The 27,500-nt window shown below is 42.7% G+C and overlaps 1 protein-coding gene across 6 annotated transcripts in view; it reads left to right on the top strand.

Annotated features, from left to right (window-relative positions):
- The window catches only part of ck (unconventional myosin-VIIa ck), a 163,733-nt gene that overhangs the window by 119,081 nt on the left and 17,152 nt on the right, over positions 1 to 27,500 (top strand). For all 6 annotated transcript variants that reach the window (XM_076212676.1, XM_076212673.1, XM_076212674.1 and 3 more), the window contains 18 exons: positions 276 to 486; positions 1,582 to 1,717; positions 2,821 to 2,922; positions 3,260 to 3,402; positions 3,585 to 3,740; positions 4,320 to 4,510; positions 8,966 to 9,140; positions 9,455 to 9,673; positions 9,778 to 9,978; positions 11,110 to 11,313; positions 14,343 to 14,519; positions 14,770 to 14,987; positions 15,494 to 16,426; positions 16,530 to 16,834; positions 18,880 to 19,070; positions 20,490 to 20,608; positions 22,308 to 22,566; positions 23,219 to 23,356. In XM_076212676.1, the coding sequence (XP_076068791.1) occupies positions 276 to 486; positions 1,582 to 1,717; positions 2,821 to 2,922; positions 3,260 to 3,402; positions 3,585 to 3,740; positions 4,320 to 4,510; positions 8,966 to 9,140; positions 9,455 to 9,673; positions 9,778 to 9,978; positions 11,110 to 11,313; positions 14,343 to 14,519; positions 14,770 to 14,987; positions 15,494 to 16,426; positions 16,530 to 16,834; positions 18,880 to 19,070; positions 20,490 to 20,608; positions 22,308 to 22,566; positions 23,219 to 23,356 (4,078 nt within the window). The remainder of the gene's footprint in view (positions 1 to 275; positions 487 to 1,581; positions 1,718 to 2,820; positions 2,923 to 3,259; positions 3,403 to 3,584; positions 3,741 to 4,319; positions 4,511 to 8,965; positions 9,141 to 9,454; positions 9,674 to 9,777; positions 9,979 to 11,109; positions 11,314 to 14,342; positions 14,520 to 14,769; positions 14,988 to 15,493; positions 16,427 to 16,529; positions 16,835 to 18,879; positions 19,071 to 20,489; positions 20,609 to 22,307; positions 22,567 to 23,218; positions 23,357 to 27,500) is intronic.

Genomic DNA, 27,500 nt, shown 5'->3' on the forward strand with positions numbered 1-27,500 from the left:
TCATGGATTTTTTGTTCTGGCTAAGGACAGGCGATTTCATGTAGACGAAGTTGCGGACACCGACCTGAAGAAGGTTCTTGTTCAAGCGAGACCCCGAGCAGATGGGTGTTCTGCCACCCTTCCCTAGCTGCATAGAATTAGCTGTCATTAACCAGAACAAAGCTGATAAAGTACGTCATAGTGTTGATAGGGATTAACATCATACTTGGGCTTTGAGTACCAATACACGACTATTTACTTACTTAGTTTGAAATTGTCTTTGTTACCCTTCAAAGCTTCGAACAATTCTGCATCAACTACGCAAACGAGAACCTTCAGCAGTTCTTCGTGCAACACATCTTCAAGTTGGAGCAGGAGGAGTACAACGCCGAGAACATCAATTGGCAGCACATCGAGTTCGTCGATAACCAAGACACCCTCGACCTCATCGCCATCAAGCAGCTCAACCTCATGGCCCTCGTCGACGAAGAATCCAAGTTCCCCAAGGTAAGGCTCGATGTCTTCGTTCGAGTGTTACTCACTCGTTACGCAAGGTTTTGCGCGCGATCTCACCTCACCGCCGTAGAATGTTGGTTGGTCCTCACCTTATGAAGAAGACGTGTAGTTCTTGAAGAAACTGAGGAGGAAAAGGAGACTAGGAAAGATCATAACTTGTTCGCAGTGGTATGAAAATAGGACGGGGGTAATGCAGACACTGTGTCAACATGCACAACATTCATCAAACTGTGCTCTTTAATGAAATGAAGGTTGTAGCTTTCAGGCATGTCGTGGCTGTTGATACTGTGTCGTATATGTCTACAGTCCACCACAAGCCGCCACTGAGCACAAGAACCTGTGACTCTTCCTCAGACACGCTAATGTAGCTCAGCATGGTCCTCTTGTATACGATGACGTTCTTCAGAGATCGAGACCCCTTTTCTGCCCCAGGTCGATTGATCCTTTAATTAAATAGAATCCTTCCTCATTATCTAGTGAAAAAATGCATCATAAGGAGGAAGTGGTTTGCATGATTCGATACCAAATGTCAGTACAAGTACCTAAAGCAAGAGAAAATGTAGTACATTTTCGTTACTCGAAACGTACTACAAAGCGCGCCTTTTCAGAGACTGTTGTCGTTCATGGATTTTTTTTCTTTTTTTTTTTCTGTGTAACGTTGAGGCCTCCACGGAAGAGGGTTATTCAAGGACAGGTTCATTCAAGGAGGACCTTTTAATTATTTTTATTTTATTTTTTTCGATGTCATCGAAAATAAATAAATGAATAAATAAATACATAAATAAAATGATAAATAAATAGCAGAAGAAAGATCGAGAGAGACAATAGCAAGCCGGGTGGATAAACCAGAGAGAGAGAGAGAGAGAGAGAGAGAGAGAGAGAGAGAGAGAGAGAGAGAGAGAGAGAGAGAGAGAGAGAGAGAGAGAGAGAGAGAGAGAGAGAGAGAGAAACTTTGACAAAAGAGAGCCTTGCAAGATAGAAGTAGACTACAACGGTTTTCCTGGGTTCTCATGCAGTTTTTCCAAACAAGAAATGTCACACAGCAGATGATGGAAACAACCTTCCTTTCTTGTTTTTCTTTTTTAGGGAACAGACCAGACCATGTTGGCAAAGCTGCACAAGCAGCACGGGAGCAACAAGCAGTACCTCAAGCCCAAGTCCGACATGAATGCCTCCTTCGGGCTCAACCACTTCGCGGGAGTCGTCTTCTACGACACTCGAGGTTAGGACCAGTTCGCTTACTACTTCAGCGGGAGAGGCCTCAAGGCCGTGGAAGTGCTGGAGTCTTCTCTTCTGCCTCAGGGTTATTATGGGTCACCTTCACTCAGACGTTTCCCGGGTTTGTCTTGGTGGATACACTATAGGGCTTTAGTGGAAGGGTAGATTATGTATGTTATAGGAACTCGTGGGACTTCACATGTGGTTCACCATCATTTTAGATAAAGTGTTGGACTCGTAACTGGCAGCTATTGTCCTCCCGGATGAGAGCTCAGAGATCATACAAGTGTCGATATATGGATAATATTGTGTCCTTAAATACACACATGCTCACACACACACACACACACACACACACACACACACACACACACACACACACACACACACACACACACACACACACACACACACACACACACACACACACACACACACACACACACACACACACACACACACACACACACACACACACACACACACACACACACACACACACACTCTCTCTCTCTCTCTCTCTCTCTCTCTCTCTCTCTCTCTCTCTCTCTCTCTCTCTCTCTCTCTCTCGGTGGCGCAGTTGGTAGAGCCATGAACTACTAGCATGGTGGTGCCCGTAGTACTTGGTTCGAATCCTGCCCAGGGCCGAAATTATTTCGGTACCGCTGCGCTTCGGGTCGTTACTCTGACTCTCGTGGGTGGGGAGTTGGGTGTGTGTGTGTGTGTAAGGTCATAGCATTACCCATAGATCGGACCTGCGAGCTCTGAGCTCTCTTCCAGGAGGGAAATAGCTGTCGATCACGAGTCCAACACGTGATCCAAAGACCAAGTGAATACACACACACACATACACACACACACACACACACACACACACACACACACACACACACACACACACACACACACACACACACACACACACACACACACACACACACACACACACACACACACACATACACGCACACGGGAGCGTCCAATCTCATTCAGTTGATGTTGATGGGTTCTTGTTTTCTTGAAAATGGAAGAACTGAGGACGTCATCTTTATTATGCACATATACATACAAAAAACGCGAAAAGTTACAATTATTTTCCTTTGACAGGTTTTCTCGAAAAAAATCGTGACACCTTTAGTGCAGACCTGCTGCAGCTCATCCACAACACCAGTAACAAATTTCTACAGCAACTTTTTGTCGAAGACATCAGTAAGTAGCGTTCCCCAGAGTGTTTTACATGTTCCCAATCTGTTCCAGTATGTTTTGATTGGAGTGTTCTACAAATTGATTAATTTATGTTTTGGCTTGGGTATTAGATCTATTTTTTATACAACTTTCTATATATGAACTGTTACATGACTAAGTTTTCTCCCAGGTCTTCCCAAAATGAAAAGGAAGGGTGGTACGTGCAAGTGTATCCATGTATCTTTAGATTATTCATGATTTACTTTTCAAAAAAAGAATAATGTTTGGTTTCAATTTTGATTTCTTCCTTGATACATTTCCTCTTGGTTTAATGCAACTGTCAACCTTATGTTCACCGCAGGCATGGGGTCTGAGACCCGCAAGCGAGCGCCCACACTTTCGGCTCAGTTCAAGAAGTCTCTGGACATGCTCATGAAGACCCTCTCCTCGTGCCAGCCCTTCTTCATCAGGTGCATCAAGCCCAATGAATTCAAGAAACCCATGGTGCGTATGGAGACCTCCAAGATGTCTAGTAAGGGCTTGGGAAATAGGATCTGTAATGGAAGTGGTTTTAATGCTTTAATCCATGCACTCATTTCTTCATTCTGGTAGGAGTGGTAGGCAGAAATTTTCTCCTTTTTTTTTTCTTACAAGTAGATTATTATTTTTTTTTTCTCTTTGTACAGATGTTCGATCGAGAGCTCTGTTGCCGGCAGCTACGATATTCGGGTATGATGGAGACGATCCGAATCCGAAGAGCTGGGTACCCGATTCGACACACCTTCAGAGAGTTCGTCGAGCGGTACAGGTTCCTCATCAATGGATGTCCTCCGGCTCACAAGGTAGTGTATGAGTCTCTCGTGTGTGTGTGTGTGTGTGTGTGTGTGTGTGTGTGTGTGTGTGTGTGTGTGTGTGTGTGTGTGTGTGTTTGTTTGTGTGTGTGTGTGTGTGTGTGTGTGTGTGTGTGTGTGTGTGTGTGTGTGTGTGTGTGTGTGTGTGTGTGTGTGTGTGTGCGTGCGTGCGTGTGTGTGTGTGTGTGTGTGTGTGTGTGTGTGTGTGTGTGTGTGTGTGTGTGTGTGTGTGTGCATACGCGTGAGTTCCATCACCCAACAAAGAGTCACACGCATGTCAAAGCTGGCTTACTCAGACATAGTATTTCTTTTAACATTATCACTGTTAGCTCATTTGAGAAAGGTGTCATTATGAATATTAGTTCAGGGTGTTACCAGGAGTTTACCCTCATCTGAGGGAAGCCCGTTCACTTCCCAAAAGACTAAGACCTATTCCAACGAACCCATTCAAGAGTTGCATTATCTTATGTTTTCGTTGTATTCAATGCCAGGCGATTTTATTTAGCTGAAAGACATCCGATCCACTCCCTCACTACCCAAAGGGCTAATTGATGCTCCCGTTCTTTGCAGGTGGACTGTCAAGCAGCAACGAGTCGCATTTGTAAGCAAGTCTTAGGCCGTGCCGATTATCAGCTTGGGCACACTAAAGTCTTCCTCAAGGACGCTCATGATCTCTTCCTCGAGCAAGAGCGAGACCGAGTACTTACTCGGAAAATTACGATCCTCCAGCGTTGTGTTCGAGGGTGGTACTACAGGAGAAAGTAAGTATACGATGAAGGACACAGTGTACACACTGTCAGAACTAGTCAGACTCTTCAGACTCTTCCACGACTTCGCCTGAACGAATGTCATCTGTTTAATTGTTCAACTGAGCTATGACAATTCTTTTCTTACATACATACATACATACATACATACATACATACATACATACATACATACATACATACATACATACATACATACGTACGTACGTATGTACGTACATACATACATATACCAAGGGCTTTTTCCCCCTTAAAAAGGAAGTAGCCAAAGTCAAAAGGCATAATTCCATTCCCACCCACTCCACTCCCATTCACCACCCTCCCTCCCTCCCTCCCTCCCTCCCTCTTATCTTAATTAATAATTGGAATTCACTTATTTTGTGCCCGGTCACATGTCTCAAATCATTTGTGATGGATTTCTGTTCGAAAAAGGAGTATAATATATGATATCTTGCGTTGAGGGAAATCAATGGATTCTGAGTTGATATATACCACCTTTACTTTTGTCTTGTGACACTTCTTCTGACCTAGGGCAGTGGGCGAGATGCAGGGATGACCCGTCATCCAGGAGGTGCCAAGATAAGAGGGAGGGAAGTGAGCGGAGGGGAGTGGAGTGTAATGGGGATGGAATGGGTGGGAGTGGTTTATATTCCTTTGTTTTCTGGCTACCTCCCTTATAAGGGGGGAAACAGCCTTTGGTATATGTACCACCTGTTTCTCCAGAAACTTGAAAGTGTTCGAGAGCAGTTTTTTAATATTTCTTAACTTAAGGGTTTATATTCTTCACATACATGCATACATACGTATACCAAGGCTTTTTCCTCCCTTACAAGGGAGGTAGCCAAAAAGGAAAAGGCATAAAATCATTCCCACCCATTCCATCCCTGAATACACTCCAAACCCCTCCACCCTCCCTCTCATCTTAGCACCTCCTGGATGACGAGTCATCCCTGCACCTTGTCCACTGCCCTGGGTCAGAAGCAGTGTCGCAAGACACAGCACATCCACAGCAAGGCCGCTTCATTAAATCGGCGACCCCCCCCCTCTCCGTCCCCCCCATGCATAAAGGAGAAGACGGGGAGAAATCCCTTCGGGCTGCGTCAAATTTTGCTCACACATACTACCTCACCCCCCATCCCCCCCGCCCATTCCACCTCATGCATCACAACATCATCCATATACAACCATTCTCCATTCACCCCTGTCTTCTGTCCACTTCCGTCCTTCCTCAACAGACATTCCCCTCTTCCCAAAAGCCCCCTTCACCCTATCCATCCACCTCATCCTAGGACGTCCCCTCATGTTCACTCCCTCCACATCTGCCTTCCATACCTCTTTTACTAGTCTTTCTTCACTCATTCTTTCCATGTGTCCAAACCATCCTAATACTCTTTCATCAACCCTATCGCCCAACCCCCTTTCCACCCCTGTTCTCCTCCTCACCTCCTCATTTCTCACTCTATCTAGCCTAGTAACCCCATCGTACTTCTCAGACACCTCATCTCAAACACATTCAAACTCCTTCTCTCTTCCTCTCTTATGTTCCATGTTTCTGCCCCATACAGTGCTGTTGGCACAACCACTCCTTCATATAGTCTCCTCTTAGCATCCATTCCCAAATGTCTATTCCTCATTACACTTTTTAATCCACCAAGGCATTTACTCGCTTCTCTCAATCGACATTCTACCTCCACCTTCACTCCACCTTTTCCTGCCACATTTGCACCCAAGTATCTAGAACTATCCACATCCTCCAGTCGCTCTCCCTTAATGCTCACTTCCAGTCTACTGCCACTTTCACCTCTTGTACATCTCATCACCTTACATTTACCCACATTTATCTTCAGCTTTCTTCTATCACACACTCTCCCAAACTCTGTCACCGACTTCCTCAATCCCTCCTCCGATCCTACCACAAGCGCAGTGTCATCCGCAAACAACAGCTGGCTCACCTCCCACTTTTCTCCATTTTCTTTAACCATCTCCAATCCCTGACCCACTACCCTTGCATTTACCTCTCGCACTACCCCATCCGTGTATAAGTTGAATAGCCAGGGCGACATAACGCATCCTTGACGAAGTCCCACCTTTACCTCGAACCACTCACTCTCTCCATTTCTAATCCTGACACAAGCTCTACTACTCATATATAAACTCTTGACAGTTCCAGAAGCTTTCCTCCTATCCCGTATATCCGCAAAACCTCCCACAGTGCCTTTCTGTCTACCCTGTCGTAAGCCTTTTCCAGGTCCATAAAGGCCCAAAAAACATCCTTCCCCTTTCCTATAGCTTTCTCACATATCTTTCTTACCACAAAAATCTGATCTACACAACCTCTACCTGTCCTAAATCCACACTGTTCCTCACCAATTACTCTCTCTGTTCCTTTCCTAATGCTCTCAATCAAGATCCTCCCATAAGCCTTCCCAACTACACTTAACAAGCTAATCCTTCTGAAACTACTACATTCACACTTGTCCCCTTTTCCCTTGTAAAGTGGAACTATACAGGCACTCCTCCAGTCCCCCGGCACCCTACCCTCTCTCCAGCAAACATTAAATAACCTCACCAACCAGTCCACCATCATTGTACCTCCTTTTTTTTAGACATTCTGCATGGCATCCATCCAGACCAGGTGCCTTTCCTGCTTTCATCATCTTAACAACTGCCTTCACTTCATCCTTCCTTATTTCTCCATTTTCCTCACTCATCACGGTCATTTTCTTAGCATTTCCCACTGCAACTATATTTCCCTCTCTATCCTCCTTCACATTTAGCAACTCCCTAAAATATTCTGCCCATCTTCCCCTTACTGCATTCTCTTCCATTATCATCTCTCCATCTGCACCTTTTACCTTTTCTTCTCTACTAGATTCGCCTCCTCTTCCTCTCTTAATTTCTTTCCAAAACATCTTTTTATTACTTTCAAAATTCTCTGTCATACTCTTACCCCATTTCACATCTGCTCTCCTCTTTGCCTCCTTTACCTTTTGCTTTACTTCTCTTTTCTTTTCTTTGTACCTCTCATATGACTCCCTCGTCCTATTTTGTAACCAATCTATGAAAGCTCGTTTCTTCTCTTCTACAACCTTCTTTGTTTCCTCATCCCACCATTCACTACCCTTCCTTCTATTTCCTCCTGTCCTTCTTGTTCCACACACCATCTTTGCACACTTTGTGACTCCCTCCTTGAACCATCCCCATTCCTCCTCCACACCTAGCTCTACTCTATCCTTCACTCACTCCCACTCCCCCTTCAGCTTCTTCTTGTACTCCTTCTCCTTTTCCTTTTCATTTAAAGAGTTCACCCTAAGCACCTCCCTACCTTTTGTCCCTTTCTTCTTTCTCCATCTATCCTCCACTCTCAACTTACCTCCCACCAAAAAATGATCTGATATTCCCCCACCCTCTCCCCTTAGCACATGTACATCCTTAACTCTTCCTATCATAATCCTATTTACCACTACATAGTCCATTAACGCTCTATCTACCACCCTTCCCTCCACCACCCTCTCCCATGTGTACTTATGCTTGACTTTCTTCCGAAACACTGTATTTGCTATCATCAACTCTCTTTCTAGACACATTTCCACCATCAACTCTCCACTACGATTCTTTCCTGGAACTCCACATTTCCCAACCACTCCATCAATTGGATCATTTTCTACCCTAGCATTAAGGTCTCCCAGTACTATTACATTGATATTTCTCCCTAATTCCTCTATGCACTCATTTAAATCTATCCAAAAAGCCTCCCTTTCTTCTACACTCTTCTCACTGCCAGGCCCATATGCACTTACAAAAACCCACATCTCCTTTCCCACTTTCACCTTCATCCACATTATCCTTGAGGAAACCTCCTTCCACTCCACTACACGTTTACCTATCTCTTCACTTACTAGTATAGCCACCCCTTCCCTCCCTCGCCCTCTCTTCACTCCTGATAACCTCCCACTTACACTCCCAAACTTACACTCGCCCTTCCCTTTCAGCTTAGTTTCACTCAAAGCCAACACATCCATCTTTCTTCTCGCAAACATACTACCTATCTCTTCCCTTTTATTCTCATCTGTACCACATCCACACACATTAAAAGACCCAAACCTTAGAGTGCTGGTCGGAAAACTCCCAGACCCTCTTATGCCTTTGCTTTTCCTTTTAGGAATGTCCCCTGTGGGGCTACAAGGAGAAGGATGCCTAGTCCCACTCCCCGTCCCTTTCTTCTCGCCTCTTACGGTCCAAGTGGAATTACTTGGTGGCAGTATTCTTTTCCCCCACCACAATATTCACAAAAATCTAGAAGATCTAAAATCTTTTTTGTCTTTATAGTTAGTATAGGTCGCAAATTCCACGAAATCTGTTCAAAACGTTTAAGGTTGCTGAAAATCCGTAGCCTCTTAGGCTTCTGGAGTTGGCATATGTCATTATATTCACGAAAAACTCTTTCAGATTCCAGAAGATGCGTGAGAGCGCCATCTTAATCCAGAGGCTCTACCGAGGCCACGCGCAGCAACGGCGTTACCAGGCCATGCGCGTCGGCTACATGCGCCTCCAAGCCCTCATCAGGTCCAGGGTCGTGTCACACAGGTTCAGACATCTTCGTGGACACATTGTTGCCTTGCAGGTGAGGTCTACATCTGGTTTCTCTAACGTTTGCAGTATTTGATATCACTGATTCCACCGTGTGCCCTTAAATTGATTTAATAATAGAGAAAATATATTAGTATTTACTATTGTTTTTACTTTGTTTTTTGGCTACCTCCCTTGTAAGGGGGAAAAAAGCCTTTGGTATATGTATGTACCACTTATTTCATACTGTTATCAGCAGTTGGCTACGATTATTTTATATCTGATTAACTCACTTTATTATCAATTCAATTACTCTTTTTACACAGAAAAATATATTGTTCACCAGATCTTATCATTGGCAACCCACAGGCAAGGTGTCGTGGGTGTTTAGTCCGACGGGAGGTTCACAGAAAGATGCAAGCTGCTATCAAGATACAGTCAAACGTCAGAGGGTTGATCGCCCGGAGGCAATACCGAAAACTCAAACTCCGTGTGGAGGCGCAGAGGTTGAAGGAGGAGGAGGAACGAGCCCTCAGAAAGCAGATGGACAAAAAGAAGGCCAAGGAAATCGCCGAAATGAAGTACAGAGTAAGTAACGAAGACTATCATTATGTGGACAAGAAATGTGAGAAAACATATTCATGTTGACTTCATGTGGAAACTCATATGTTGTGTATCCATGGTTCTTTCAGGAAAGAATGCTGGAGATGGAGAGAGAAGAAGAAATGAGAGAACAGGAAGAGAGGGAGCTAATGGAGAGGAAGAGGCAGTTGGTGCAGCGGGCAGAGGAACAGAGAGACGAACCTGTGGACGATTCCAAGCTTGTCGAACAGATGTTTGATTTCCTTCCAGACAGCGCCTCGGAAGCGCATGCCCCACCCTCTGCCTTCAAGGTAAAGATTCCTACTCAGACTTTCTTTTGTGGTACTGTTTATGCACTCTCTGAATTTCTGCTATGGAGGATTCCTCTGATATCAGTTATGAAGGGTTCTTCTTTCATCTTTGTATGTCACCTACAGAAGATAACTCGATTACTATGTCTCTGATTGTTTCCTGTGGATAAGTCTTTTATCTTTGTCTTTTATCTATGTGTGATATTTCTTTTATCTCTGAATTGATATGGATATTCATTTTATCTGAATTCCAACCATAGAAGATTATCTGAATGGCTATTGTCGAGGATTTCTATCTTTCTTTCTTTTACCTTTGAATTCCCATATTACAGGATTTTTTTTTTTCTGAATTTTTGCCATGGAGGATTATTATCAGAGGACTCTGTCACAGATGGTTACTTTCATTTCATAATATTTATGGTAAAGATTTCTTTATCTACTATGATGAACAATTATTTCCATATCTGAATATTTATTGTGGGTTATTCTTTTTTATACTAGAATATTTATGGCATGGGGTTAATTATCTCTGGGTGTCCATTATATAGAAGTATTCTGATCTCCGAATGCGCCCATTATATGGAGGGCTTCTGACCTCTGAATATCTACCAAATGGAAGTTTTCTGACCCCTGATTGTCGAACATGGAGGTTATTTTATGATTTTTTTTGTATCTATCTAGGAGAATTTTCTGTTAGTGCTTGAAGTGGATGTTTTTTCTTCCATCTTTGAATGTCTGTGGAGGATCAATGGATGGATGTTGTGTAAACAGTGAAGGACTCTTTTGTGTTTCTGGGTCTTCTATTCTACTTTGTTTTATTTTATACTCTTTTCTTCTCTTCTCCTCTCTTCTCTTTTCTCCTCTTCTCTTCTTTTCTCTTCTCTTCTCTTCTCTTTTCTTTTCGTCTCTTCTCTTTTCTTTTCGTCTCTTCTCTTCTCTTCTCTTCTCTTCTCTTCTATATCATTCCGTTCTATTTAATTTTATTCTACTTTATATGTTTTAATTCAACTTTATCTTATTACATTTCATTCTATTTCACTTCACTTCACTTCACTTCATTTCATTTTATTTTATTTCATTTCATTTCATTTCATTTGATCTTATTCTAGCTTATTTTGTATTTCTTCGAAGGATCTTCCTAATCCGGGAAAGGGCACCATATCTGGAGACGACATCATCGCCATTCCAAGAACTTCGGGAGACGACGAGGATCTGTCAGACTACAAGTTCGCCAAGTACACGGCCACCTATTTCCAGGGCAACGTCAACCACCAGTACTCCCGGAAACCCCTCAAACAACCTCTGCTCAACCTCCAGACCCAAGGGGATCAGATGGTATTTAAGATTTTGATTAGTATAATTGGAAACAAAATACGTGTATCGCCACCTTACATTGGATTATACTATGTTTATTTTATGGTTCAAGAATTATGTGTCTCGAAAGAGTTGATGGATAGCAAATACAGTGTTTAGGAAGAAAGTCAAGCATAAGTATACATGGGAGAGGGTGTTGGATGGAAGGGTGGTAATCAGGAGTATAGTATGTGCATGTTCTAAGGGGAGAGAGTGGGGGAATATCAAATAATTTTTTGGTGGAAGGTAAGTTGAGAGTGGAGAAAGAGGAATAGGGCAAAAGGTAGGGAGGTACTTAGAGTGAACTGCTTAAATAAGAAAGAGAAGGAGGAGTAAAAAAAGAAGAAGCTGAGAGAGGAGTGGGAGGGAGTGAAAGATAGGGTAGAACTAGGAGTGGAGGAGGAATGGGGATGGTTCAAGAAGGGAGTCACAAGATGTGCAAAGATGGTGTGTGGAACAAGGAGGACGGGAGGAAGTAAAAGGAAGGGTAGTGAGCGGTGGGATGAGGAAGCAAAAAAGGATGTAGAAGAGAAGATGTAGGCTTTCATAGATCTGTTACAAATTATGACGATGGAATTATATGAGAGGTAGAATGTTAAGAGAAGAGAAGTAAAGCATAAGATAAAGGAGGCAAAGAGGAGAGCAGATGTGAAATAGGGTAAGAGTATGGCAGAAAAAGTTAAAAGTAATAAAAAATGCTTTGGAAAGAAATCAAGAGAGGAAGAGGAGGCGAATCAAGTAGAGAAGAAAAGGCAAAAGGTGCAGATGGAGAGTAGATAATGGAAGAGAAGGCAGTGAGAGGAAGGTGGGCAGAGTATTTTAGGGAGTTGCTAAATGTGAAGGAGGATAGGGAGGGAAAAGTAGTTGCAGTGGGAAGTGCTAAGAAAATGACAGTGATGAGTGAGGAAAATGGAAGAGAAATAAGGAAAGGTGAGGTGAAGGCAGTTGTTAAGATGATGAGAACAAGTAAGGCACCTGGGTTGGATGGATGCCATGCAGAATGTCTAAAAGAAGGAGGTACAGTGATGGTAGACTGGCTGGTGAGGTTATCTAATGTTTGTTTAAGAAAGGATAGAGTGCCGGAGGACTAGAAGAGTCCCTGTATAGTTCCACTTCACAAGGGAAAATGGAACAAATGTGAGTGTAGTAGTTACAGAGGGATCACCTTGTTAAGTGTAGTTGGGAAGGCTTATGGGAGGGTCTTGATTGAGAGGATTAGGAGAGGAACAGAGGGAGTAATTGGTAAGAAACAGTGTGGGTTTAAGACAGGTAGGGGTTGTGGAAATCAGATTTTTGTGGTGAGATAGATGTATGAGAAAGCTATAGGAAAAGGTAAAGATGTTTTTTTTTTTTTTTTTTGGGGGGGGGGCTTTTATGGATTTGGAAAAGGTTTACAGCAGGGTAGACAGGAAGACACTGTGGGAGGTATTGCAGATATATGGGATAGGAGGAAAGCTGTTCGGAGCAGTCAAGAATTTTTACGAGAGTACTAGACCTTGTGTTAGGATTAGAAATGGAGAGAGTGGGTGGTTTGAGGTAAAGGTGGGACTTCGTCAAGGATGTGTTATGTTACCCTGACTGTTCAACTTATACATGGATGGGGTGGTGCAAGAAGGTAGTGGGTCAGGGATTGGAGATGGTTAAAGAAAATGGATAAAAGTGGGAGATACGCCAGTTGTTGTTTGCTGACAACACTGCGCTTGTAGCAGGATTAGAGGAGGGATTGAGGAAGTTGTGACAGAGTCTGGGAAGGTGTGCGAAAGAAGGAAGTTGAAGATAAATGTGGGTAAAAGTACAGTGATGAGATGTACCAGGGGGGAAAGTGGCAGCAGATTGGAAGTGAGTATTAAGGGAGAGAGACTGGAGGAAGTGGATAGTTTTAGATACTTGGGTGCGAATGTGACCAGAAAGGGAGGAGTGTGGGTGGAGGTAAAATGTATATTGAGAGAAGCAAGTAAATGCCTTGGTGGATTAAAAAGTGTAATGAGAAATAGACATTTGGGAGTGGATGCTAAGAGGAGATTGTATGAAGGAGTGATTGTGCCGACAGTACTGTACGGGGCAGAAACATGGAACATAAGAGAGGAAGAGAAAAAGAGTTTGAATGTGTTTGAGATGAAATGCCTGAGAAGTATGATAGGGGTTACTAGGCTGGATAGAGTGAAAAATGAGGAGGTGAAGAGGAGAACGGGAGTGGAAAGGGATTTGGGAGATAGTGCTGATGAAATAGTATTGGGATGGTTTGGACACATGGAAAGAATGAATGAAGAAAGATTAGTAAAAGAGGTGTGGAAGGCAGAGGTGGGAGGAGTGAACATGAGGGGGTGACCTAGAGATGGATGGATGGGGTAAAAGGGGCATTGAGAAGGAGGGGAATGTCTGTTGAGGAAGGACGGGAGAAGACAGAAGATAGGGGTGAATGGAGAAGGGTTGTGTATGGATAATGCTGTGATGCATGAGAGGGAGTGGGTGTGGGATGGGGGTGAGGGAGTATGTATAAGAAATAATTTGACGCATCCCGAAGGGATTTCTCCCCGTCTTCTCCTTTTCTGCATGAGGAGACGAAGAAGGGTGTCACCGATTTAATGAAGCGGCCTTGCTGTGGATGTGCTGTGTCTTGCGGCACTGCTTCTGACCCAAGGGAGTGGACAAGATGCAGGGATAACCCGTCATCCAGGAGGTGCCAAGATATAAGGGAGAGAAGAGGGTAGAGAGGAGTGGAGTATGTAAGGGATGGAATAGGTGGGAGTAGTTTCTATGCCTTTGTTTTTTGGCTACCTCCCGTGTAAGGGGGAAAAAGCCTTTAGTATATGTATGTATGTATGTATGTATGTATGTATGTATGTATGTATGTATGTATGTATGTATGTATGTATGTATGTATGTATGTATGTATGTATATGTATGTAAGAATTATGCAAATATGGTTAGGTTTTTCACACTCGTTTAGAAATTACCAGTAGTGCAGCACAATCACAATCGCAAAAAGTTACTTTGTTTCTTTCTTTCAGGCTGCCGTTGCATTGTGGGTAACAATCTTACGCTTCATGGGAGACATGGCTGAGCCCAAGTATCACATGATGGACCGGGATAACACTTCCGTCATGTCCAAGGTCTCCGCCACTTTGGGTCGCAATTTCATCAAAAGCAAAGAGTTCCAGGAGGCACAGATGATGGGGATGGATCCGGTGAGTGTCAAGTATGAGAGTCTTACCTTATTCGTTTACCACGGAGTTAGTCTGTTGTACATAAATCTTGGAAAAATACTGAATATTCTCTGTCGGAAAAAGAGAGAAATCACAAATTTAGCCCTTGTACCAGCCACAGAGATTAAAAGGAAAACAGGTCTGCATCCAAGTTTAAAGATTAGATATATAGGTGAGATATATTCTCTATGTATTGTGGTCAACAATATGAACATTATTTTTCTATGGACAGGTTGTTTACATGTCACAGAAGAACAGGTCAATCCGCCACAAGCTCGTCTCACTCACCCTCAAGCGGAAGAACAAGCTTGGGGACGATGTGAGAAGGAGGTTACAGGAGGATGAGTACACAGCAGAGAGTTATCAGTCTTGGCTCGAATCGAGACCTACCTCCAACCTCGAGAAATTGCATTTCATTATTGGTCATGGCATTCTTCGGGCAGAGCTTAGGTGAGTTCTCTTAACACCGATCACAGATAGAGTCCATCGAGCTTTAAATAAGAGACAGATCGTTAGCTACGCACACCACTCATAGTATGAATTCCAAAACACTTCCTCTACAGTGGCACTTGATTTCAAATTTGTGTACTTTTATTGCTTTTCTCTCCGGAGGAGCCCTCTGCGGGCATTTCACTTGTATACTTTTTGTCCTTTTTGCGTCTCTTTGAAATATATAAATAGAAAACTGAATTCGTTAATAGGGTTTTAGACGTTCACTCTAACAAGCATGTGGCTTTTGCATTTGATGAATGGACTGGAATGCCATATTGCTTAGATCTTATTAAACATTTACAGAATATTTCGATCAATTTAATACATTTAAAGATTGTGTTCTTGTTGACACTAGACAATTTTACTCAGCTTGAGCGGAATTTCTAGAAAGTAAACTATTAGAAACAATTATCTCAATTAAAGTATTTCGACTGACGCTTTCTTTTATTTTTGCACTCCTACAGGGATGAAGTCTATTGCCAAATTTGTAAGCAACTAACAAACAATCCTTCGAAGTCCTCCCACGCTAGAGGATGGATCCTCCTGTCCTTATGTGTGGGCTGCTTCGCTCCCTCCGAGGGCTTCGTTAAGTACCTTAGGTCTTTCATCCGGGATGGTCCTCCGGGCTACGCTCCCTACTGTGAGGAACGCCTCAAGCGCACTTTTGCTAACGGCACAAGGAACCAACCGCCGAGCTGGCTCGAACTCCAGGCCACGAAGTCCAAGAAGCCTCTGATGTTGCCCATCACCTTCATGGACGGGAACACCAAGACCCTCTACGCGGACTCGGCCACGACGGCGAGGGAACTCTGTAACCAGTTGTCGGACAAGATTGGTCTCAGGGATCAGTTCGGTTTTTCATTGTACATCGCCCTTTTCGACAAGGTTTCCTCCCTGGGAAGCGGAGGTGATCACGTGATGGACGCTATTAGTCAATGCGAACAGTACGCCAAGGAGCAGGGAGCGCAAGAGCGAAATGCCCCATGGAGGCTCTTCTTTAGGAAGGAGATCTTCGCCCCGTGGCACGATCCCACAGACGACTCCGTAGCGACGAACCTTATCTATCAGCAGGTCGTCAGAGGCGTCAAGTTTGGGGAATATCGGTGCGACCGTGACGAAGACCTCTCTATGATAGCAGCACAACAGTACTATATCGAGTTCGGCACCGAGATGAACTCTGATAGGTTCTACAACAATCTTCCTAGCTACATCCCCGACTACTGCATTTCCAGTGGCGACAAAGCCATCGACCGATGGGCGACGCAGGTGATGGCCGCCTACAAGAAGAGCTATTATGTCAAAGAGCGGGTACCCGCACCAAAAGTCAAAGAAGACGTTGTTAGCTATGCCAAGTTCAAGTGGCCTCTTCTCTTCTCTAGATTCTATGAAGCTTTCAGGTAAGTCTTGATTTAAAAGATATGTGCACATTCCTCTTTGTTGCTATACCAGTTTAATGCCATCCAGGCATTCCATTTATGACTAATCGTGTGTGATCCACAGATACTCTGGTCCCAACCTTCCGAAGAACGATGTGATCATTGCCGTGAACTGGACCGGTGTGTACGTGGTCGACGATCAGGAGCAGGTCCTCCTCGAACTCTCCTTCCCCGAAATCACCAACGTCACCGCCAGCAAGACGCAGAAGGTGTATTCGCAGACCTTCACGTTGAGCACCGTCCGGGGAGAGGAGTTCACCTTCCAGTCCCCTAACAGCGAGGACATCCGGGACCTCGTTGTCTACTTCCTTGAGGGTCTCAAGAAGAGATCGAAGTTTGTTATCGCCCTCCAGGACTACAAGGCACCTGGTAAAAGACCGGAATGTTATCCAGTATGGGGTATTTATTTGCATAAACATTATGCAGGCACTACTTTAGGAACTTCGGTGAACCAGAATCATGCAGCACTCCATCATTATGGAAGACTCATAAATACATACATACATACATACATACATACATACATACATATATACATGTATACATACTTATATACATACATACATACATACATACATACATACATACATACATACACACACATATACCAAAATCCCTTTCCTCTTATAAGGAAGGTGGCCGAGATGAGGCATACATCCACCCTTCACCCATCACACACCAATCCAAATTCCCAATTGCTATTCTTTCTAAGCTCCTTGTGGATGAAGGGTCATCCCTGACTCCGCCCACTGATAAAGTCAGAAGCAACGCAGCAAGACACAGTACCACAGCAGAGCTTGGGAGCAGAAGCTGGTTTATCCCCACCTCTTCATTACATTGTGACCCTCCCCACTCATCCACTCAGGAAGTTGCAGACCATATAAAATAATTCCCTTCAGACCGCACCAGTTTCCCACCTATTCACAACTACTCTCCACCCACACCTATCTCTTGGTCACTCAGTTCCCTACTCGACAGGCATTCCCCTTTTACCCAGGGGCCCCTTCACTCCATCCATCCATCCATCTCAATCTCGGTCTTCCCCTCAACTTCACTCCATCCACCTCCACTGTATACATTCTTTTTGTTAGCCTTTCTTCATTCATTCTTTCTATATGCCCAAACCATTCCAGTACTCTTCGATCAACCCTACCTTCAAGATTTTCTTTTCACACAGTTCTCTGCCTCTCGTCCCTACTACTCTATCTATCGAGCATATAGATTTCCCGACACCACTATATTTACATTCCTCTCAAAACTCACTACACACTCATTCAAATCAATCCAAAAAGCCTATCTTCCTTCTTCATTTTTCTCACCACCAGGATTGTATGAAAACACACACACACACACACACACACACACACACACACACACACACACATATATATATATATATATATATATATATATATATATATATATATATATATATATATATATATATATATATATATATCCTAAAAAACACTTCCCTCCGCCACGCATTTTCCTGTTCCGTCACCATCATTGCCCCTCCATCGGTCCTCTTGTCACTTCTGACAACCTTCCCACCACGCTCCCAAATTCAAACTCTCCCCTCCCTTTCAACTTGGTTTTACTCAACGATAATACGTCCAAATTTCTTTTCACAACCATACGGCCACTCTCTTCCATTTTACTCTCAACTACCCCAATCTATACACATTTAATGACCTAATCACTAGGGTTCTGGTTGAAGTTCTCTTAGACCCTCTTATACCATAGCTTTTCACAGGAAGAAAATGCAAAGTGGAGGATCCTTAGGTACTCTTACTCCGTCCTGTTTAGTCACACTTTACGACATGTATAAGAACACGGAGCCAGACTTCTTGTCACCCACCACAGGGGGTCAGGAAGAGATAATCATTGAAGTGGTGAAGGGTAGTTTCATTAGAGGGAGGGACAATAGTAGTGCAAAAGTATCATAATTTCTTTATGAGTAGAGAATTTAAACGCTAACGGACAAATGATGTGTGTCTCTGGCCCATTAGGGCGCCCTAGAATAGTTCCTAAATTATTAATTGCATATTACCATGCAATAAATACCCTCACTAGTTTTCTAAATTAGTGACGCACTCTATGACTCTTATTCTGGCTATGAAGAGGCGATGTGTGCGGCTAAGAGGATAAACTCCGGCCTGAAAGGGGGTCTCTCGATTGATCGAAACCTCCTTCGGGGTCTCTGTGTTCGCCACTGCACCCTCAGCTCTATGAAACCTAAAAAAGTAAAATAAATAGATAAATAAAAATCTTGAAGGAGTTTAAAGTCGTGAATTTTCCTCTGAACACCCGACCCAGTTATAGACAGAAAGATCTCCTGTAAGTCTCATGCTTATCGTAAAATTGAATGGTTGCTTGCAAATTAAGTCACACCACTGTTTTTCCCTCACCAGGAGAGAACTCGTCCTTCCTCACGTTCACCAAGGGCGACCTTATCCTCCTAGAGGACGAGTCAAGTGGTGAAACGGTGATGAACAACGGCTGGTGTGTGGGACGGTGCGAAAGAACGACTGAGCACGGAGACTTCCCCGCCGAGACCGTGTACGTTCTTCCCGCCATCACGAAGCCTCCCGTCGACATTCTCGTAAGTACCACAGCGAAAAGCGCTCTTCATCTCTTATGCATGGACGCTAGAAGGGGTACCCAGCGTCGCACCTGGGGGTCAAAGGAAATATCTACAGATTTTGCTCCAGAAATATCCTGGGTCTCTGGTTGTGTTTCCACATTATTCTGGGATGCTTGTAGACATCCGTTGAGAAATGGCGATGTTCGTTTGAAATAGACAAACTATCGTATTTTTATATATATATAATGCGCTCAGAATATACGAAGAGCAAGTGAGTGCTATAGAAATATAAAAACATATCGTATACTACGCATATGCAAGTTGGAGAGGCTTGAACTCAGCCATTGTTGATCTACTCAGAATGAAGTCAGTTTGATGGTGTCACAGCAAGTATGGACGTGTTAGCTGGAGAATCAACAGGAGAGGTGGATAGTTTTTTGTAAAACTAGTTCACTCTCAGTGGCACTGAAACTCCCGAAAAAGACTTGAGTTGCTGGTTCAGTAAAAGATGAAAGTCAAGTGGAGATAGTTGGGTTATTTCGATTAGACCACCCGCTTTCGCGGGATTAGTGTCAGTGGGAGGGGAAAATCGGTCTATAGGAAAATGAAAGGTGAGTAGTGTGTTGAATCGGCTATTACAAGAACATTTGTTCTTCACTTTTGTAAGGAGATCATGTTTTCTGCAATGCCTAACAGTCCTAAGGTTGAACAAAAAAAAATTAATGCCATCGTGTTTAAAAACATTCTCATGACATTAACACGTGAAAATAGAGTAAGATCTAAATATTTTCTAATTGCGAAGATAAATGCATTCGGGGTGAGACTAATGTTTAGATCAAACATGAAAGTGGGCCGTGTTCAAATTCTTTTGAACATATTAGATCTAACTCAACCTTCAAAGGCACTTGGTATTCCAACGTATATCATACTTTTTCAATGTTATGAAGCACATGTTGCCATTTATTCAGCTGAAGAGGAAATCCCTGTAACCTGTAAATGTTAAGACTCTCGATTAATGATTTGAAGAAGGTATATTCGATTTAGGAGTTTGATGTCCAAGCGAACTGGAGCGCCACGTCAGAAGGCGACAAGCTAGAGGTATACGGTTTGAATCCCAGCACTGTTCACACTAGTGGTCTGAACCGCGCGGAAACCGCAGCGATACCTCGTAGTCAAGGAAAAACTACGCCGTTGGGTATGAACGCTTTTATTGATTTTCATTGTAATTGAACCGCCTCGGTTCAAACCGCTAGTGTGAACAAGACCTAAACATCAACTGACGTTAGTAAGGGCATGCGGTCTTAATACCCCAAACTCCAATAAAGGCTCTCAAGCTTAATCAACTCGATACGAGTTTTTTTTTCTTTCTTTTTTTTTCTGACTACGCGGTAGACGTCATTCGCCCACTGATGTAACTTGTTCTTGTTTCTCCTGCAGGCCCTGTTCACTGCTGAAGGAGCTGAGCATGGCCGCAAACTGTTCACACCCCAAGCGAACGGTACCCTGCCGCAGGAGAAGCCACACACTCTCGAGGAGTACGCCCTTGACCATTTTAGGTGAGTCCTGCATGGCCTTTGAATGAATTACAATGAATTACCGTTTTCAAGATGGGTATCTTGTTGTGCTTATTTGGGGTGAACTGGCGTGTATGTGTTGCTGTTTTGTAGAGATGAGAAGAGGTGAATATCAATTGTTTGTATGAGAACAGGAAAGCAAATCAATAGAACATCATAAGGCGAGTGCGTCAAAAAGATTTGGTGAATTGTATATTCTTGACAGAGTTACACATTGATGCATTAAATCAAAAGTTCGTTCAACTTGTTTACATCTTAGCATGAAAAAATTGCTTTGGGAAAAATCAAAGAGTTTTTTAATGTTGTTCATTTGTTATGTATGAAGAGCACAAGGGTCAGATATGAAACTGCCATTGTTTATTAAATGTTAATTGATCTGCATATACATAGATATATCAAAAGGCCTCCCTCGTCTTGCGCTTGGCTTCTCCTCACTTATCTTTGTCATTTTCACGTGCTTCCCTTGGCCTGCTTTACAATGAAGATTCGTAACCTCGTTTTTTTTTTCTGCCACCGCCTTTACCTCTTTATCCCACAATTTCACGCGTATCCTTCTGTTTCTCCCCATCCTCCTTACTCCACACACCATCTTTGCATATTTAAGCATTTTGTCTTTCAAACGTATCCATTCCTCATCTACTACCGTTTCTCTTTTGTCTTTCACTACCTCCTATACTTCTCATCTTCTTGGTATTATTTTTTCTTATTTAATTTGTTCATCCTCAGCATTTCTTTGTGTCTCTTCCTTTCCTCCTCCTCTACTTTACCTCCAATCTAAATTTCACTTCTACTACATTATAATATGACAAGCTCCCTGATCTTTCTACTAAAAACATGTTCAAATTTTTCCATGACTCCCTTTGGGTGCCCTTACATGATCCATTAATGCCCTTTCCACCATCTTCCCCTTCACCACCCTTCCCTACTTATATTTATGCTTGTCTCTCTTCTTAAACAATGAGATTGCCACCATCAATTCCCTTTCTAAACATATCTCTAAAACCTCTCCACTATAGTTTTTGCTCGACACCCCGTACCTCCCTACTACTCCATGTATCTGCTCATCTTCTACTCGAGCATTGAGATCCCTTAACACCACTGCATTTGCATTGTTTTGGAATTGTAGCTCGTCCTAAGGTAACGATAGAAAGTTTTAAACGAAATGTATTCAAAGATATTTTTTGTGGATTTTTATAAACTATCATAATGGATGATGAACTAGGAAAATGTATATCTGCTACTTTGATTATTTTGTTGTGACTTACGTAAATTTTTTCCAGTCTTCACGTGTAAAAAAATCATCTAAGCGCCTCTCACACAATAGATACTTACTGACAGTATTCCACGCGTTTTCCATACAGTATGAACCATGTGAGCGTGACACCAAAGACGAAAGAAAAAATATGTAGGATCTTTGGTTCATATTGAAAATATTTGAGAGGACATGGTAACGAATAAAGCCGGATCAAGCCACCGTGGTGAGACACAGAGGCTGTGCCATTCTCAAAGGGCTAGACACGTAGTCTTGCAGGTGGTCCCTCAAGACTGAACGCTTTCAGTTTAATTTTCATGGTGACGGTAATAAAGTACATTGATGGTATCATCACCGTCTATAGATAATGGTCGCAACAAAGGACCTTAGACTGGAGTGACATTTTTTTTCTCGCCATTTTTCCGGCAGAACCCCACCCAAGAGAACAGCGTCTCGAGCCATCACGCTGACTTCGGCCCGTCGACCCACCAACGATGTCCTCTGGAAATATTCTCGGGAGCCCATCAAGCAGCCCCTCCTGAAGAAGCTGGGTCACAAGGAGGAACTGGCACAGGAGGCCTGCTACGCGTTCAACGCCATCCTTAAGTACATGGGGGACCTTCCGTCGCGGAGAACCAGAAGCGGGAATGACCTAACGGACCAAATCTTCGATGGACCCTTGAAACATGTAAGACACTGCTGCTTTCGTTGCGAACACTATGTGCTTATTTTATAGCAGTATATGTAAGAGTTACGTTCGTGGGGTCCCGTCAAACGGAAAAGCCTCTTTTTATGGCGGTGTGACGGTAAAACTCACCATAAGGAATTAGATCATTCTAGTTATACATTTTTCCATTTATCTATCTGTTTATTTGTTTACTTATCTATTCTACTATTTATTAAATTATCTATTGAATTATTTATTTATTCACTTATACTATTTGTTTGGTTATTTATTGATTTATTCATCTAGTAATTTGGTTACATATCTATTCATTCATTCATTTATTTATTGTTTGGTTAGTAACATTAACGGGGAATATGTTGAGGCCAACATTTCCAAACTGGGGAACTTCAATGTACTAGGTGGTTTGCCTGCCATTCTGTCAGTGTCGAATTGCTTACACGTATTTTTTTTTCAGTGAACAATCTCATTTTTCTTGTATAAGTGTTACAATTAATTGCAATAGAAAAACAGACATGCCGAAAACAGACCTTTTGGTTCATAATAAAGTAATCTAAAAAAAAAAACAAAAAAAAACTTAAATGGTCATCATCCAAGTGAATGTTAATCATTAGCCTTTTTCTTTTTCTTCCTCTTCTTCTTTGGCGCTTCGCAGGAGATCCTTCGTGACGAAATCTTCTGTCAGATCATGAAGCAGCTGACGGAGAACCGAGCACGCCTGAGCGAAGAACGGGGATGGGAGCTTATGTGGCTGGCGACGGGACTCTTCGCCTGCTCCCAGAGTCTCCTGAAGGTGAGATAATGGCCTGCAGACAGCTCCTTGCTGTTAGGAATCAAAAATTCAAATATTTGGAACAAAAAATTTCATCATCCAAAAGAAAATTCCAGTTATCTGGACAAAAAATTTCGAAATCAAGAACGTTCATGATATGAAAATCACTTTCGCATATTCAGGGTTATTTTCGAAAAAGAAAATGACTATTGGAGAGATTATAAGGAACTGTAATTACGCGGACCAATGAAAACTCATATAAAACAGGAATCTTATGTGTCCGCTAACCAGAATGCAATGGAACGAACATCCCAAAAAATCACAAAAAAAAAAAACAATTATCAGCTACTGTTGGTATTGTTCTTGATACTCTTTTTTCTCTTAAAGTCAATTTAAGTCACACTTCATTCTTTTATAAATGAAAACTAATTTCAACTCAAAAAAAGAAAGGTTAACCTTTAATTTTTGCGATCCTCCTTTCTGTCATTCTGTCTTTCCTTAACTATCTCTATGACTCCACCTCTTCGGCGTGATATTGTCACCAAGGATAGGGGCGCTAGTTATCCCTAATGAAGGAGATTTTGGGAAAATACAATTGGAAGGAAAATTTGGAATCGAAAAAACACCATGTCAGGACAGAGCCATTATTAGTACGACGATTCACTTTTTCAAGTACATTGAAAAAGCTGTAACATGCGAAAGGTCGTACCAATAAAGTCCCCGTTCTCATACATACATACATACATATACCAAAGGCTCTTTCTCGCTAACAAGGGAGGTAGCCAAAAAACAAAGGCATAAAATTCACTCCCATCCATTACATTCCCACATACTCCACTCCCATTCACCTAACTCCTTCTTATCTTGGCTCCTGCATCTCACCCACTGCCCTGGGTCAGAAGCAGTGTCACAAGACACAGCACATCCACAGCAAAGCCTCTTCATTAAATCGGTGACCCACCCCCCCCTTCTCCATCCTCTCATGCAGAAAAGAAGAAGACAGAGAGAAATCCCTTCGGGCTGCGTCAAATTATTTTTTTAACAAATACTCCCCAACCCATTCCCTTTTATGCATCATAGCATCATCCATATACAACCATTCTCTTTTCACCCCTATCTTTTGTCTTCTCCCGTCCTTCCTCAACAGACATTCCCCTCTTTCCCAATGCCCCTTTTACCCCACCCATCCATCTCTTCCTTGGTCACCCCCTCATGTTCACTCCTTTTAACTCTGCCTTCTATACTTTTTTTACTAATCTTTCTTCACTCATTCTTTCCATGTGTCCAAACCATCCCATTACTCTTTCATCAACCCTATCTCCCAACTCCCTCTCCACCCCCGTTCTGCTCCTCACATCCTCGTTTCTCACTCTACCCAGCCTAGTAGCCCCTATCATACTTCTCAAGCACCTCATTTCAGACATATTCAAACTCCTCTTCTCTTATGTTCCATGTTTCTGACCCGTACAGCGCTGTCGCTACAATCACTCCTTCCCAAATGTCTATTTCTCATTACACTTTTTAATCCCCCAAGGCATTTACTTGCTTCTTTCATTCTATGTTCTACTTCCACCCCCACTCCTCCCTTTCCTGCCACATTCGCACCCAAGTATCTAAAACTATCCACTTCCTCCAGTCTCTCTCCCTTAATACTCACTTCCAGTCTACTGCCACTTTCTCCCCTTGTACATCTTATTACCTTACATTTACCCACATTTATCTTCAACTTCCTTCTTTCACACACCTTTCCAAACATTGTCACTAACCTCCTCTGATCCTGCTGATCTTTAACCATCTCCAATCCCTGACCTTTGCATTTACCTCTCGCACCACCCCATCTATGTATAATTTGAACAGCCAAAGCAACACAACACATCCCTGGCTAAGTCCCACCTTTACCTCAAACAATTCACCCTCTCCATATCTGATTCTAACACAAGCTCTACTACTCTCATAAAAACTCTTGACTACTCTTAACAGCTTTCCTCCTATCCCATTTATTTGCAATACCTCCCACAATGCCTTCCTGTCTACCCTGTCATAAGCCTTTTCGAAATCCATAAAGGCCCAAAAAACATCCTTACCTTTTCCTATAGCTTTCTCGCATATCTGTCTTACCACAAAAACCTGATCTACGAAACCCCTACCTGTCCTAAACCCACACTGTTCCTCACCAATTACTCCCTCTGTTTCTCTCCTAATCCTCTCAATCAAGATCCTACCATAAGCCTTCCCAACTACACTTAACGAGCTGACCCCTCTGAAACTACTACACTCACACTTGTCCCCTTTCCCCTTGTAGAATGGAACTGTACAGGCACTCCTCCAGTCCTCCGGCACTCTACCCTCTCTTAAACAATCATTAAATAACCTCACTAGCCAGTCCACCATCACTGTATCTCCTTTTTTTAGACATTCTGCATGCCACACATTCAACCCAAGTTCTCATCATCTTAACAACTGCCTTCACCTCATCTTTCCTTATTTCTCCTCCATTTTCCTTACTCATCACCACCATTTTCATAGCGCAACCCACTGCAACAATCTTTCCCTCCCTATCCTCCTTCACATTTAGCAACTACCTAAAATATTCTGACCACCTTCCTCTCACTGCCTTCTCTTCCATTATCATCTCTCCATCTGCACCTTTTACCTTTTTCTCTACTTGATTCGCCTCATCTTCCTCTTTTAATTTCTTTCCAAAACATCTTTTTATTACTTAAAAAAAAAATCTGTCATACTCTTACACCATTTCACATCTGCTCTCCTCTTTTCCTCCTTTATCTCATGCTTTACTTCTCTTCTCTTTTCTTTGTACCTCTCATATGATTCTCTCGTCCTATTTTGTAACCAATCTGTGAATGCTGCTTTCTTCTCTTCTACAACCTTCTCTGCTTCCTCATCCCACCACTCACAATCTTTCCTTCTATTTCCTCACGTCCTCCTTGTTTCACACACTATATTTGCACGCCTTGTGACTCCCTCCTTGAACCATCCCCATTTCTCCTCCACTCCTAGTTCTACTCTATCTTTCACCCCCTCCCACTCCTCTCTCAGCTTCTTCTTATACCCCTTCTCCATTTCTTTCCCATTTAAGCAATTTACTTTAAGCACCTCCCTACCTTGTGTTCTTTTCCTCTTTCTCCATCTATCCTACTCCATTCTCAACTTACCTTCCTCCGAAAATTATCCGATATTTCCCCACTCTCTCCCTTTAGAACATGTACATCCTTAACACTTCCTCCTATTCTCCTGGTTACCACTATGTAGTCCATTAACGCTCTATCTACCACCCTTCCATCCACCACCCTCTCCCATGAGTACTTATGCTTGACTGTCTACCTAAACATTGTATTTGTTATCATCAACTCTCTTTCGAGACACATCTCCACCACCACTACGATTTTTTCCTAGAACACCACACTTCCCAACCACTTCGTCTATTGATTCCTTTCCTACCCTAGCATTAAGGTCTCCCAATACAACTACATTGATATTTCTCAATAAATCATCTATGTACCCATTTAAATTGATCCAAAAAGCCTTCGTTTCCTCTACATTCTTCTCACTACCATGCCCATATGCACTTACAAAGACCCACATCTTTCTTCCCAGCTTCACCTTCATCTACATTAACCTTGAAGAAACCTCCATCCACACCACCACATGCTTACCTATCTCTTTACCTACTAGTATAATCACCCCCTCTCTCCCTCGTCCTCTCTTCACTCCTGAGACCCTCTAAACTATACTTCCAAACTCAAATTCGTCCCTCCCTTTCAACTTTGTTTCACTCATTGTCAACACATCCTCCTTTCTTCTCACAAATATACTATCTCTCCCCTTTTACTCTCATCTATACCACAACCACGAACATTAAAAGAACCATACCTTAGTGTTCTGGTTGGAAGACTCTACCCAGACTCTGGTCCTATCCCCGTCCCTTTTTTTGTCGCCTTTTACGACTCAAATGGAAAGGTTTGGTGGCAGTATTCTTTTCCCCCACCACTTTGTTCGGCGAAATGAGAAATGAATATTCAGAGAAGTGGTACAGGACAGTAACAAGAGTGGGGGGAGAGCATAACGGAGGAACAGTTGCAGTATAATGAAATATCATCATTTCTCTATGAATAGAGATTTCCTATATCACAGACAAAATTATGGC

The sequence above is a fragment of the Oratosquilla oratoria genome, chromosome 30 (genome assembly GCF_046742065.1).
Source record: "Oratosquilla oratoria isolate Oo_2021 chromosome 30, ASM4674206v1, whole genome shotgun sequence".
Lineage (NCBI taxonomy): Eukaryota > Metazoa > Arthropoda > Malacostraca > Stomatopoda > Squillidae > Oratosquilla > Oratosquilla oratoria.